This window comes from Octopus bimaculoides, chromosome 14 (genome assembly GCF_046866305.1).
Source record: "Octopus bimaculoides isolate indiv1 chromosome 14, ASM4686630v1, whole genome shotgun sequence".
NCBI lineage: Eukaryota > Metazoa > Mollusca > Cephalopoda > Octopoda > Octopodidae > Octopus > Octopus bimaculoides.
Window position 1 is genome coordinate 7,044,958 of NC_142941.1, and position 15,772 is coordinate 7,060,729.

The 15,772-nt window shown below is 38.6% G+C and overlaps 2 protein-coding genes across 5 annotated transcripts in view; one reads left to right on the forward strand and one right to left on the reverse strand.

Annotated features, from left to right (window-relative positions):
• On the forward strand, window positions 1–15,481 carry LOC106873402 (uncharacterized). 4 transcript variants are annotated; one of them, XM_052972656.2, is made up of 4 exons: window positions 1–268; window positions 4,597–4,717; window positions 6,121–8,030; window positions 15,389–15,481. In XM_052972656.2, exons 3-4 carry the CDS (start codon window positions 6,305–6,307, stop codon window positions 15,397–15,399), a joined length of 1,737 nt encoding a protein of 578 aa, XP_052828616.1. In that variant the 5' UTR covers window positions 1–268; window positions 4,597–4,717; window positions 6,121–6,304; the 3' UTR covers window positions 15,400–15,481. The 4 variants fall into 4 exon arrangements, with proteins under 4 accessions (XP_052828616.1, XP_014776240.1, XP_089218388.1 ...); XM_089362262.1 differs by lacking the exon at window positions 1–268 and adding an exon at window positions 1,451–1,721; XM_089362263.1 differs by lacking the exon at window positions 1–268 and adding an exon at window positions 3,392–3,585.
• Window positions 15,351–15,772, reverse strand: part of LOC106873391 (RRP12-like protein) — a 38,406-nt gene continuing 37,984 nt past the window's right edge. The window contains exon 34 of the mRNA XM_089362261.1: window positions 15,351–15,752. Within this exon, the coding sequence (XP_089218387.1) occupies window positions 15,644–15,752 (109 nt within the window). The 3' untranslated portion in view covers window positions 15,351–15,643. The remainder of the gene's footprint in view (window positions 15,753–15,772) is intronic.

The following is a 15,772-nucleotide window of genomic DNA, read 5'->3' on the forward strand; positions in this document are numbered from 1 at the left end:
GTGCCAGTCCCTATGGTGTCTGTTCTTGGTAGTGTTTACTGCCTAATTTTTTTTTCTTCCCCCCCACATCGCATTCAACACCCGGGGACTTTACTGGCTGTGATCTGTTGAACAGACATCGATACATAGGCCTTTTTCCATCCACGAACAACACCTATCTACATCGTTGTTCCACTGACATCTTTGATTTCAGTTGGAATTTCTGCAATGGAGTCATTCTGAGACAGCGAAAAAAGGGGCAAAAATAAATGCCATTTCTTAAAGCAAGGTAAGTTGAAAGGGGAAAAGTGGGTTTAACCAGTTGATACTACTGCTAATGGTTTTACATTCTGTTACTAGCACCACCAACGTTCTACTTTAATAAGCTTTACTTCGTCTTCACTTTTATTACACATTCTATGATAAAACATATAAAGCATTATATATATATATATATATATATATATATATATATATATATATATATATATGCAGATATTAATATATATATATATGTGTGTGTGATATGCAGATATTAATATATCTCTCAGTTTATCTTTTATCGAAGCTGCTTTTCTTCTCTCTCTCTCTACCTCTCGTGTTCACACATACACACACACACACATATATATATATATATATATAATTATTTACCAAAGTAGTACTCAATTCGAAAAGCACAACGCGAAACATGGAGTTGTAACGATGGAAATATCGCAGGCTTAATTGTTTATTTATAAATATAATATTTGTATGTTAATTTCAACAGATAGGATGGTGGGAAAAAAAATAAGAGACGAATAAGGATCGAATTAAAATTCATAAACACCACATACACACTTGTAGACTCTTGATTTTTACATATATATATATGTATGCCGTATAGTATATATGTATACATACATCTGCATAAATATATACACTTGATATAGTTATTAGCTTACAGTCGCATATTTTATACGAAATATATTTGACATGAGAGCATCTGGAGTCGGCTTGCTCACACTCTGTCCCTCCTCCCACTTTCTCACACCACCTCTATCTCTTACTTCCTTACTTTCTCTCACACAGTCTCTCCTCTATACATACACATACTCACACACTATCTCTCTCTCTCACATACCGTGTCTCACTTTCTCATACATATACACACACACACACACACACGCACTGTTTTTCTTTCTCTCTCGCACATTCTCTCACTTTCATACACTCACACACATACACTAATCTGTAGCTCTTTCTCTCCTTTCGTACACTCACGCACACACACATACACTATCTATAGCTGTCACTCATACACACACAGACACAAGATTCTCACAAAAATTAAGAAACAACAAAAAAAGCAACAAAAATATAAAATTAAGACGAAAAGTAAAACGAAACAAAGACTGCAGATTCTGGTTGGAACTGCCTGTTGACTGCCACCATCATTGACAGACTCTGACCCCACCTCTATAATAATATTAGATCCCCGCTTTAGAAGAGCCATAAGCTGAGGCGGCGGCACTCCTCCTCGTTCTTCACAGAACTGTAAGACCTATCATGGCCGGACATTATTCGTGTTATAACCCTGATCAAGCAACTTAAAGCTCAAAAGCATCGTTCCTGTCATGACCATCCCATCTTTTTAGTTTACGAGCGACATCTAAGCTATCGTTATGCAATATGTCCTTTTGCTATTTATTTCAGACATAGGATGTGATGTGAGGGAGGGATTTGGTTGCTATGTGTTGCAGGTCGGTTAACCGTGTAGAGGTTCCTTCATTGCCTTATGTGTGTGTGTGTGTGTGTGTGTGTATCCTGACCATCTCGTCATGTTCCAAACGACATCCAGGATACCACAATCCAATATGTCCTACCTACTTTATTATTTTTTTTTAAACCTAGGATGCGATATGAAGAACAGTTGGTTGCTATTTCTAGCAGTTCATGAAGGCTTCCTCATTGCCTTGTGTGTGTGTCCGTGTGTCGTGACCATCTCGTCTTTATTATTTTCCAAACGACATGCAAAAAAATATCACAATCCAATGTGTACTTCCTTCTCTATTTTTTTTTTAGTTCGTAGGGGAGATTTAGTTGCTGTTTTTAGCAGGTCAAGCAACCACAGAGAAGCGTCCTCATTGCCTTGTGTGTGTGTGTGTGTGTTTGTCTGTGTGTCCTGACCATCTCGTCTTCATTATTTTTCCTAACGACATGCAAGGTATCACAACCGAATATGTCCTTTCTCTCTCTCTCTCTCTTTTTTTTTTTTTTTAGACAGTACGATGCGATATGAGCGAGATTTAGATTTTTTTGCTATTTCTAACAGGTCGATTAACTACGTAGAGGCTCCTTCATTCGGCTATGTGTGTAGTGTGTGTGTGTGTGTGTGCTGGGCTAAATGGGCTGTATTACTGTTGCTATTATGTACTACGTGTATTGGTGAAGAGAGCCATCAGGGGAGCTGTGGTCGCTTGATCTGCAAGAATTCGTAATCGAGCTCTCTTTGGAAATCATCTCATAACGTCTTCAGATAAGCAAAACACATTAGACTGCGTGACATAACTGCCACTTATAGTACCTCCCCTCCGTCCGACGTATTTGCCTCATATACTATACGATGCCAGTATGGAATAATATGGCCAAGTGATATATATATATATATATTGTGTGTGTGTGTATATATTTTTCTGTTATTTATTTTCAGCAAAGGTGCTATAGTTACTAGGTAGCGATGGTGAAATGTTATACTTAGGATAAATTTCAAATAGCTTGGAACACACAGATACACCTGCGCACGCACATACACACAGACACACACACACACACACACTATATATATTATATATATAAATACACATACGTACATAAACACAAATACGTATGTATGTGAGTATCTATATGTGTGTTTGTGTGTATATTTGTGTATATATATATATATAGACTGGCTCTTGTGCGGGTGGCACGTAAAATACACCATTTTGAGCGTGGTCGTTGCCAGTACCGCCTGACTGGCCTTCATGCCGGTGGCACAAAAAGCACCCACTACACTCTCAGAGTGGTTGGCGTTAGGAAGGGCATCCAGCTGTAGAAACTTTGCCAAATCAGATTGGAGCCTGATGTAGCCATCTGGTTTCACCAGTCCTCAGTCAAATCGTCCAACCCATGCTAGCATGGAAAGCAGACGTTAAGCGATGATGATGATGATGATGATGATATATATATATATATATATATATATATATATATATATATACACACATACATTTTTCATATACACACCCACCCACATCTTTACATACCTTCCTTGGACACAGGTGGGGGTTGGTGACAGGAATGGCATCCGTCTGTAGATGTGCTTCAACAAATACAGACCTACACACACACACAGAGGTGTATGAATGTTATGTATCCATCCACCTTCTCCACCTACTATTCCTGGAAGAGTTGTTGGGACAGGGACCTCAGGCACCTCCTCCATAGGAGCCAATCAGAAGCAACTCTCATTAAATTTTTCCAACTGGATTCCTGAGTGCAACCAATTTAAGACTACAGATATTATCCACCTATCTCATTCTTGGTCTACCCCTAGGGATACATTGGATTTTCCCTGAAACAGCTGTAAGACTTTATACATAAAATATAATTCTAACTTTGCCATTGGTCTCTTCATCTTTTTCTTTCTCTATACATATATATATATATATATATATATATATATAAAAATATATATATATATATATATATATATATATATATATATATGTATATATATATATATATGTATATATATATATGTATATATATATATGTATATATATATATATGTATATATATATATATGTATATATACATATATATATACATGTATGTATACACATACATAACATAATATATCAGTTTGGATTGTAATGACCATGGTTATCAATTGTGTTGCCTCTACCAGTGATTCATGTCACCTGATGAAACGGCTGGTGATTTAGCATATAAAGTAACAAAAATTATGTAATATCATATATATTATGTAATGTCATGCGCAGACAAAGTAACATGCTATTGAAACATATGTTGCATGACTATCTTTTTATTTTCATTTATTGTGTACACACACACACACACATACCATCATTATCATCATCATCATCATCACCACCTCCATTGTTTTAAATGTCCACTTTTCCATGCTTGAATGTGTCAGGTCAAGTTTATTGAGGCAGATTTTTGTATAACCAGATGCCCTTGCTGTTGCTAACTGTCACCTGTTTCCAAGCAAGGTAGTGTTTCCCCATGACCAGACATGTTTTTGTATAAGAAACTCCCATATTTTTCTAACCTAATTTTTGATAAAAAAGGGGTTTCTTATACACGTTAAAATATGGTAATTGACCCAAAATTTGTGGCCTTCTCTCTAAATTACAAATATTTCTTTTCTGTTTTCACTATCATTCACAGACATCTTTATAAAATCATAAAACAACAAAAACAAAACAGTACAGCACCTATGACGAATAAATTACCTGCATCAGTTGTCAATTGCCAGGACACTGCACCCTTCAAAAATTCCTTCTCCTGTTATGTCAAATACACCTTTTCTTCTTTATACGTCTTTTAATACTCTTTTACTTGTTTCAGTCAGTTGACTGCGGCCATGCTGGAGCACCGCCTTTAGTCGAGCAAATCGACCCCAGGACTTATTCTTTGGAAGCCTAGTACTTATTCTATCAGTCTCTTTTGGCGAACCGCTAAGTTACGGGTACGTAAACACACCACCATCGATCGGTTGTCAAGCAATGGAGGGGGGGACAAACATATATACACACACACACACATACATATATATATACATATATACGACGGGCTTCTTTCAGTTTCCGTCTACCAAATCCACTCACAAGGCTTTGGTCGGCCCAAGGCTATAGTAGAAAACACTTACCCAAGGTGCCACGCAGTGGGACTGAACCCGGAACCATGTGGTTGGTAAGCAAGCTACTTACCACACAGTTCACTTTTCTGTCTTTTCTGTTTTATTCTGTGTACACTGCATGTATTTCTCGCCTTATTGCTGCTGCTTTCTGTTCCATCTTATAACCTTTTCTATTGAGCTTGTTGTGTAGCTGAGCACTGTGTACAATAAGCTCATTAATTATTATTATTTTTATAATTATTAAAAGAGCTGTGAGCTGCCAGAATTGCAAAAGTATTTGATGAAAAGTTTAGTGGCATTTGTTCCTGTTCTGAGTTCAAATTTCACTGAGGTCAGCTCTGCCTTTCATCCTTTCAGGGTCAATAAGATAAAGTACCAGTCATATACTGGGGTCGGTGTAAGTAACTTACTCCATCCTGCTGGCAGACAAAAAAGCATTTTGTTTGTCTTTACATTCTGAGTTCAAATTTCGCTGAAGTCGACTTTGCCTTTTATCCTTTCAGGATCAATAAAATAGGTACCAGTTGAGCACTGAGGTCAATGTAATCAATTTAACCCCTCTGCCGAAATTGCTGGCCTTGTGCCAAAATTTGAAACCATTATTATTACTAAGGCAGCAAGCTGGCAGAATCGTTAGCACACCGGGCGAAATGCTTAGCGGTATTTCGTCCATCTTCACATTCTGAGTTCAAATTACACCAAGGTCAACTTTGCCTTTCATCCTTTTGGGGTCAATAAATTAAGTACCAGTTGTGTACTGGAGTAGATGTAATCGACTATCCCTCTCCCCCAAATTTCAGGCCTTCTGCCTAGAGTAGAAAGGATTATTATTATTAAGGTGGCAAGCTGGACAAAATGTTTAGCAGCATTTCATCCATCTCTACATTCTGAGTTCAAATTCCACTGAGGTCAACTTTGTCTTTCATCCTTTTGGAATAAAAAAAAATAAGTACCAGTTGAATATTGGGGCCAATGTAATTTAACTTACCCACTCCCTTGAAATTGCTGGCCTTGTGCCTGAATTTGAAACCATTATTATTATTATTATTATTATTATTATTATTCAACATTTGATAGTTTCAGGCAGATTTCTACTGCATTACCTGCTACACCTCCGCGTTGCTGCGGTATGTGCAGTATTGTGTGTTCTTTTTGTTGTTTGGGGGAGTGCAAACTCTTCTAGGTATTATTATTATTATTATTATTAAATGTATTTATTTTTCTCTTTGCAGGTTTTTGTTTTTACTTTTAGATCCAGAGTATGTCTGAAAATGGGTCCAAATTCTTCAAAATGTAGTTAAAGAACTTTTACATCAATTCTTCATTCTACGACCATATTATTAATCCTCTGTAGTTTCTAGTGTGATGTGTAATGGAAGATTTATCTGCAGTGACTAGTTGGAGAACAATTTTAAAATGCATTCCGAGAAGAAGCAATTTCCCTGTCAGTTTTGTAGCAAATTTTTCTCGAAGGAGTCCGATCTACGAAGACATGTCCGGACGCACACCGGAGAAAAGCCATTCTTTTGTGCAGAGTGCGGAAAGAGTTTTACCCGGAACTCTAGCCTCAAACGACATATAAAGTCGCACGAGGAAATCAACATGTTAATTGCCAACAATTACATTGAGAGATACACCGAGGATTCGGTTTCTGCTAAGGACATGGAAAAACCCCCAGATTTTTCCGACCATTACCTGCGTGTTGAGAACTCCTTCACAGGTGAACGAGTGTATACGGTGGATATTAGGGACATAGATTTGGACGATGAATTAGAATTAAAAGAACAAGAAGAGAAAGAACGGCTAGCAGAGGAAGAGGAGGACGAGGAGGAGGAAGAGGAAGAGGAGGTAGCCGAGGACAGTGATAAGGATGTGATTATTATTGAAGATCAACCGGCAGAGGAACCATCTGCTTATATGCAAGTTTGGTACGATGACGGACGAATAGATTCTCCTGAAATTCTTGCTGATAAACAATCACAGAACTCAGATGCAGGTAAGCTGCACCAGTGCGTGGTTTGCTGGGAGTGTTTCCTCGATAAATCAGACTTGAAAAGACATTCAAGAATGCATGTTGGCATAACTCAATTCCCGTGCATATTCTGTGGTAGAGAATTCTCCAAAGGTTCCGACTTGCGTAGGCACATCCGCACACACACCGGAGAGAAGCCGTTTCATTGCAACATGTGCAGCATGAGTTTTGCCAGGAACTGCAGCCTAAAGCGACATGTTAAAACGCATGCTGAAAATGCAACACAAATTTTAATCAGTGAGAAGCAGAGTTTTTCTGGTGAATTTTACCATAAAAAACCTGCAAAACCACCGAATAATGGAAACTCATATCCGTGTGCGATCTGTGGCCGAGCTTTTTCAAAGTGTTCAAATTTACAAAGACATGTGCGGACACACACAGGGGAGAAGCCATTTACCTGTAGTTTGTGTGGTTCCAGTTTTACCAGAAATTGGCACTTGAAGCGCCACGCCAAAATTCACGTTGCTGACAAAGTGATAAACTTGGAGGATAAAGTGATAGATTTAGATGAAATTGCAGACACAATATCAGATAATGTAGTTTACCAAGATGACAGTCCGGCGATAACTGAAGTGGTCCTTTACCACTGTGATATATGCAAAAAAGATTTCTCGATACGTTCTGACTTGAAAAGACACCTTAGAATACACACAGGAGAGAAACCTTTCCAATGTGACATATGTGGTCGAAGCTTTGCACGTAAATACGGTTTGAAACGGCATAGCAAAATACATAAAGAAACACAGTTTTGCAGGTGTGACCTTTGCGATATGTACTTTGGAGATAACGACAGCTTAAAATGTCACCTGAAGTGTCATACAGCTGTCACCGAAAAGGAGAAGGAAGAAAATATTCTGAAAAATGTGATGAAAGTGTTTACGAAGGGGAAGTCATTTTATTGTCAGTTGTGTAACAAGACATTTTCAAAAAACTCCGACTTGAAGCGGCACGTGAGGACCCACACTGGAGAAAAACCGTTTGTTTGTACGATTTGTACGCGTGGTTTCGCAAGGAACTGCAGCTTAAAAAGACATTTGAAAACTCATCGGGATAGTAATCTCATCAACTGGACCGTATTGTCACAGGACACACTGTTAACTTTGAAACAAGGTAGGCTTTTTTTAGCATTTTCTTAAATCTATCTTCCCACTTGTTTCAGTCATTAGACTGTGGCCATGCTGGGGCACTACCTTGAAGAATTATTAGTTGAATGAATGAATTAACCTCAGTACTTTGTAACATAAAAGTGTTAGATATATACGTTGTAGAGAGGCAGAGAGGAGAGCTGTAGTGTATGGTATAGTACAGTGTAGTATACCACTGAATGGTACATTGTAGTGTGGTGTATGGTATAGTATCTTTTATTTTTTTACTTGTTCTTGTCATTAGATGGCAGCCATGTTGGGGCACCACCTTGAACAACTTTAGGTGAATGAATCACCCTCAGTTCACAGTTTTTCAAGCCTAGCACTTATTCTATTAAACTCTTTTGCCGAACTGCTAAGTTACAGGTATGCAAACATTCCCACACTAGTTGTGAAGTGTTGGTGGGAGACCAACACAGACACATACATAAATACACACACACACAGTGGGTTTCTCTCAGTTTCTGTCTATCAAATTTACTTATAAGGCTTTGGTTGGCCTAAGGCTATAGTAGAAGACAATTGCTCGTGGTGCCATGCAGTGGGACTGAACACAGCACACAACCCGATCTGGGAATTGAACTCACTACCTTATGGTTGTGAAACCGATGCTCTAACCACTGAGCCATGCACCTTCTAATTCAAAATAATGTCAACAAATAAGTATTACATTTGACAAAGTAACCTAAATGCCAAGGGGTTAAAGCAGTTCTTAAATATGAGGAGCATCTTCAGATACAATGTACTTTTCTTTTTCTCAAAAAATATCTGAAAATAAAAAAAGAAAAATATCACCTAGGGTTCTCTATGTGAAGTTGGGCCCTTATTATATGGTTTAATGCACTAAAAAAGCTTTTCTTGAATATGCTCTGTTGAAATTAGGATATGCCTAACGTGTCTGTGCGTCTTTTATACCATCAATTACAGTATTTTAGAAGAGCGATAATGGCTAGATCAACTCTGACCAGACTTCGACTTAGAATATAAATATGTCATCATCATCGTTTAACGTCCGCTTTCCATGCTAGCATGGGTTGGACGATTTGACTGAGGACTGACGAACTAGATGGCTACACCAGGCTCCAATCTGATCTGGCAGTTTCTACAGCTGGATGCCCTTCCTAACGCCAACCACTCCGAGAATATAGTGGGTGCTTTTACGTACCACCAGCAGTCATGTAAATAAAGAAAAAAGAAATGACATGTATTTCACCCTTTCGATACCAATCCAACCATGACCACCATTGCTTCTATGATACACATTTCCTGTTTTAAAGAAACATAAATTAAAAATTTCATTAAAATTCATGTTCCAGACACCATCTTCATCATCATCATCATCATCGTTTAACGTCCGCTTTCCATGCTAGCATGGGTTGGACGATTTGACTGAGGACTGGTGAAACCGGATGGCAACACCAGGCTCCAGTCTGATTTGGCAGAGTTTCTACAGCTGGATGCCTTTCCTAACGCCAACCACTCAGAGAGTGTAGTGGGTGCTTTTACGTGTCACCCGCACGAAAACGGCCACGCTCGAAATGGTGTCTTTTATGTGCCACCCGCACAAGCCAGTCCAGGGGCACTGGCAACGATCTCGCTCGAAAATCCTACAGGAGCCAGTCAGGCGGTACTGGCAACGGCCACGCTCAAAATGGTGCATCTCATGTGCCACCCGCACAAGAACCAGTCCAGGGGCACTGGCAACGATCTTACTTGGCTTGCCGGGTCTTCTCACGCACAGCACATTTCCAAAGGTCTCGGTCCGTAGTCATCGCCTCGGTGAGAATAATGTCAAAGTTATTTTACTAAAATCTATATTATTTTCAAAATTACCTGTTACGGGCCGACCAAAGCCTTGTGAGTGGATTTGATAGACGGAAACTGAAAGAAGCCCGTCATTTATATATATATATATATATATATATATATATGCACAGGAGTTGCTGTGTGGTAGGTAACTTACTTACCAACTACATGGTTCTGGGTTCAGTCCCACTGCATGGCACCTTGGGCAAGTGACTTCTACTATAACCTCGGGCTGACCAAAACCTTGTGAGTGGATTTGTTAGATGGAAACTGAAAGAAACCCATCATATATGTGTGTGTTTGAACAGAAGTATACTAACAAGAGGGTTGAACACCTCAACATAATATACTAACCCGGCAGAGCACTCTGAAAGTCTTTTACATTGCTTTTTTAAGAGAATTACACATTTGGTGACATAAATGTGCCCTTCCCCATCCCCCAATAATGTCTCAGAGTATTACCCTGGGTCCTATATGTGAAGTTGGGCCTCCCTTAAGCTAATTTTGTCCCTGATGCTCCCCACTATAGGCTGATTTTAATCTAGACAGTCTCTTCACCCGAGCTGATTAAAGTTTTTGCTGTGATTTATGTTTAATTGTGGTGGGAGCTTGCTTTTTATGAAATGGGTTTCTGCTTTTTTTCCTTCTTGCATGTTTTATTACTTCAACCCTTTCGTTACCATATTTATTTTGAGATGCTCTGTGTTTCTTTCAATTAACTTTAAATATAACAAAGAATTTAGTAAAATAACTTAGTTATCATTAAACTAGTTTTAGGAACATAAATTGTGACTTTGGTGGAAGATTATAATTCAAAACTTATGAAAACAAGACATTTATACTAGAGCCAGAACCAGTTTCAGCTGGGTTGGTATCAAAAGGGTTAAACATGTAGGATTTTTTCACGATTATGATTTCTTACTTCATGTTCAATTGTAATTGCCAACTTGCTTTTTATATACAATAATGTTTTCTGCTAATTAAGAGCACTTTTGCAATGTTTTCTAATGTATTGTTTCATTGCTTTAACCCTTTAGCATTCAGATTTTTTTGTCAAATGTATTACTTATTTATTCATATTGCTTTGAATTAATCATGCATTATTTTATAACTTCAAAATTGCAATGGCATGTTTGTGTATTTTTAGGATGGCATTGTAGGGTAGGTGTAAGAGGTTGGATCTGGTCAGTTTTAACTTAAAAGTCGGTTGGATATAGCCGGATTAAATGCTAAAGCGTTAATAAGGTGGCGAACTGGCAGAATTTAATATGCTTAGTGGTATTTCGTCTGTCTTGATGATCCGAGTTCAAATTCTGCTGTGTTTGACTTTGCCTTTCACCCTTTTGGGGGTCAGTAAAAAGTACCAGTTGATCATTGGGCTTGATGTAATCGACTTACTGCAGCCACAAAATTTGCCAAAATTGGAAAGCAATATTACACACCTTGATGCACTAAAAACATTTTATTTCCAGAATATGCACTGTTGAAATTGGTATTTAATACGTTCACGTGTCTTTTATGCCATCATCATCATCATTGTTTAATGTTTCTTATTCTATGCTTGCATGAATTGGACAGAGTTGATTGAAGTAGATTTTCACAGCTACTATTTCTATCGGATAATAACCACGTAGGGGGCCTCTCGTTTTAGCTTGTATATTACATAGTGTTAAGGACAGTGGATAGTAGGCTCCCTAGAAGGTTAGATGAGGTGGTTTCTGGTATTCTGGATCTTTCCATTCTGAGTTCAAACCTTATTGAGACCTACTGTGGGTGTCATGCTTTGGTGTTCAATAAAATAAAGGGACAAAGCAGCAGTGAGCTGGCAGAGTCGTTAGCATCCCGGCTGAAATGCTTAGCGGTATTTCATCTGTCTTTACATCCTGAGTTCAAATTCCGCTGAGGTCGAGTTTGCCTTTCATCCTTTTGGGGGTCAGTAAATTAAGTACCAGTTTCATCCTGGGGTCAATCTAATTGATTGGCCCTCTCCCCCAAAATCTCGGGCCTTGAGCCTAGAGTAGAAAAGAATTATTAGCATTGCCGGCCGAAATGCCCAGTGGCGTTTCATTTGTCTTTACGTTCTGAGTTCAAATTCTGTCAAAGTCAACTTTGGTTTCCGTCCTTTCGGGGTCAATAAAATAAGTGGGGGTGGGGATGTAAACTTCCTCCCCCAAATTTGCTGGCCTTGTGCCAATAAAATAAAAGGATCAATCACCAATCAAGTACTATGATTGATTCAGTAGTTCCCAAATGTTTTCGGGCTGCCGTCCCCTTGACAATCTAGCCATATTCCTAGCGCCCCACTGATTTAATTGATCAACCCCTTTTCCCAAAATCCTTGCATTGTTGAATTTATGTTTCTAATGCTTTGGGTTCAAATCTTGCCAAGGTTTCGTCCTTTAGTGCTTGATAAAACAAAATGTCCATCAGGTGTGTCTCCCGGGTTTTTTCAAGCAATGTTGGTATGGCTGAGAATCCCAAAGGAATTTTCTTGGTGCTGCTTCCACTTCAAAGAGTTGATGAGGATGTAAACCTCAACAACCACACTAAGTGTAGCTGGACTGTGGCCATGCTGGAGTACCACCTTGCAAGTGTTTCATCAAACAAGTTGATCTCAGTACTTGTGCTTGAGAAGACCTATCAAGACAAGTGAGATCAGTTGTGGCCAATGCTGGCGTTTCGTAACTGGCATATAAAAAGCATCTGCTACACCTGCGGTTCCCAACCCTTTTATCTAAATGAGTTTTCCTACAGATCCCTCTTAATATGCTTATCCGTATATATATATATATATATATGAAATTTTGGATTTAGCTCATGGACCTCCAGTACTACCTTTGGGAACCACTGCGCTACACTCTCGGAGTGGTTGGCATTAGAAAGGACATCCAGCTGTAGAAATCTTGCCAAATCAGATTGGAACCTTGTGTGGCTTCTCAGCTTACTACTTCCAGTCAAAGTGCATGAAAAACATGTTAAATGATGATGATGGTGGCCGAGTGGTTTTACAGAGTTTGTTTTCATTTCTATCAACAATACGGGTTAGAATCTGGTCATAGGTTACCATAGTTGATGGTATGAAAGGCATATTAAATTCTAATTTCAACAGCAGATATTCAGGAAAAAATGGTTTCAGTACTACATAAAAGCATGAATTACTTAACCTTTTAGTGAAGGTGCATGGCTTAGTGGTATTTGGCTCATGATCATAAGAGCATGAGTTCAATTCCCAGCTGTGCATGACAACTGGTAGTTTGTATATCTGTATCTTCTATGTTCTAGTATATACCACTGGCCACTGCAAGATACTTCTCTCAGCTCATTTTCGTTTAAACTATGCTATCCAGGCCATAAATGTGTTCTGCTTTTGGTATATGTTGCAGTCCCATGGCTATTGGAGATAAGATAAGACAATTGTCATGCTGATGGCAGGTCAACTTTGGGGAAATTCTTGAGGCTGTCTCCCCTTTTCACATGGAGCTGGTCTTAATGACCATTTAGTAACTATGGTACAGCCTCTAGAAGTGAAGATAATTTTAATTAATCAAAACTTTATGTTATTAAATACATGCCACTAGCCACACTAAGTTAGATCTCTTAGCTTATTTTTGTTTAATTCTGACAGGAGACTCTAAGCTTAATAATGTATCATCTTATGTTTCTCAACCATTTTTTTTACCTGTGGATCTCTCTGATACCTGGATGGACCTTTTTAGTCATTTGATGTTTAAAACATCCCATTATATTTTTTATAATTAAATATTATTAGGAATTATATTTAAAAAAAATTTTTAATATTTTGTGTGTAGTAGAAATATTGCACTTAAACTTTAACAAAATCTTAAGTGGACCCTAGTTGATAGTTATTGTTCTATCTCCTCCCCATCAATCGACATGTTTTCCCGGCTGCGATGGGTTGGACAGGTCCTTACAGTCTGAGTTTATTCATATTTTCAGTTCCTGCTCCTGTAGATGGATTGGATGAATAAGTTTCACTCATACAATCCACCTTTAGTAAGGTTTCTGTAGCTGGATGTCCCTTCCTAATACCAACCTCTTTAATGGAGGTTCTGGGTGTATTTTATGAGGGCATGATGTCTTCATCATCATCATTGTTTAACGTCCGCGTCTTTGCTTACCATTTATCTTACAAAACTCTATTGAATGCATTTTCTTACAGCACACACATATTCGTGGGTTTACCAATCACATGGTTCAGTCTCACTGTTTGGCACCTTGAGCAAGTCGTTTAACGTCCGCCTTCCATGCTAGCATGGGTTGGACGATTTGACTGAGGACTGGCGAACCAGGCTCCAATCTGATCTAGCAGAGTTTCTACAGCTGGATGCCCTTCCTAACGCCAACCACTCTGAGAGTGTAGTGGGTGCTTTTTACGTGCCACCGGCATGAGGGCCAGTCAGGCAGTACTGGCAACCAAGTTCAAAATGTTTTTTAGGTGCCACCTGCACAGGAGCCACTCAGTGGCACTGGCAACGATCTCGCTTGAATGAAGTGTCTTCTATTACAGCCCCAGGCTGACCAAAGCACTGTGAGCTTATTTGGTAGATGTAAATGGAAAGAAACCCATTGTGAGTGTGTGAGAATAAGTACGGGGTTGATTGGTTTGACTAAGCCCTTCTTCAATGTGGTACCCCAGTATAGCCACAATTCATTGACTGAAACCTCTAGTGTCCAGCCTTACATGTTATATTGTTAATAATCACAGTATTTCTACATTGTTTACACTTGACAGATATTTGTCCTCATCTTGTTCATCAGGTGTTTTGCAGAAATTTTGAACCTGGGTTCTCATTCCTAAGGTATTTCTCGATATTATTATTCAGGTCACTGCCTGGAATCGAACTCGGAATCTTGGGGTTAGTAGCCCGTGTTTTTAACCGCTATACCATATGCCCACAGGGCATATGGTGTAGTGGTTAAGAACACAGGCTACTAACCCCAAGATTCTGAGTTCGATTCCTCCTCCTGCAGCAGCAAGAAGAAGGAGGAGTGGAAGGAGAAGAGAAAAATAATAATACTGAAAAATACCTTAGGAATGAGAACCCAGGTTTGAAACTTCCCCAAGACACCTGATGAAGGCTGGAGGGTGTATCAGCTGAAAAATGTAAATAGTGTACATAATTCCTCATCTCTTAAATACAGAACTGTAACAGTGTTATTGTCCAATATTTCCTCATCATTTCCACTTTCACAGCTGTAATGAACCTCATTTTTACCTTTTTAACATGGCACAAAGGATGGAGTCCATGCCTTGAGACTGGTGAAGGTTACACGGTTAGGGAGAGAATTCCATAGGCTTGATGTTCTTCTAATAAGTGCTGGATAACCTGGTTAGTGGCGATAAACACAAATGGCTGATGAGGGAACTGAATGGCTGTAAATTAAAGTGGCATGCAATCACTATGCTACACCACATCTACTGCTGTGACACTAGATGTGATATTAAAAACCAGTTACATTAAACTTAATTTGTTTTATTTCTCCTTGTCATTACAGAAGTAGCCTGATGGATTGGAAGAAAGAAGAACAAGAACCAGCAAACCGGAACAGAGTCAACATTTGTAATAAACTTACTGTAAATAAATATCACTTGAGTGTTGTTGTTTGATCTGTTGGCATGGCAACAGCTGGTTACATCTATGTGTGTGTGCGATTGTTGAGAACGAGAGGAACACAAAAAAAAATGAAGCTGCAATAAGATTATATATTTATATAGATATATTTCATTGTATACACAATCTTCAGTTTTGATCATTTGCGACCTTTTGATTTCAATTTCAAACTGTTTCGACCCTTTGTTGCTCCCTTCTTTGCACCATCCAACAAACTTTTGAACTTGCCCTTCGTTTTAAAACGTTTTCTGCAAAAAGAGAAATAAAA

Excerpts from the sequence above, each read along its gene's own strand:
- LOC106873402 (XM_052972656.2), top strand. The coding sequence starts at position 6,305 with ATGCATTCCGAGAAGAAGCAATTTCCCTGTCAGTTTTGTAGCAAATTT.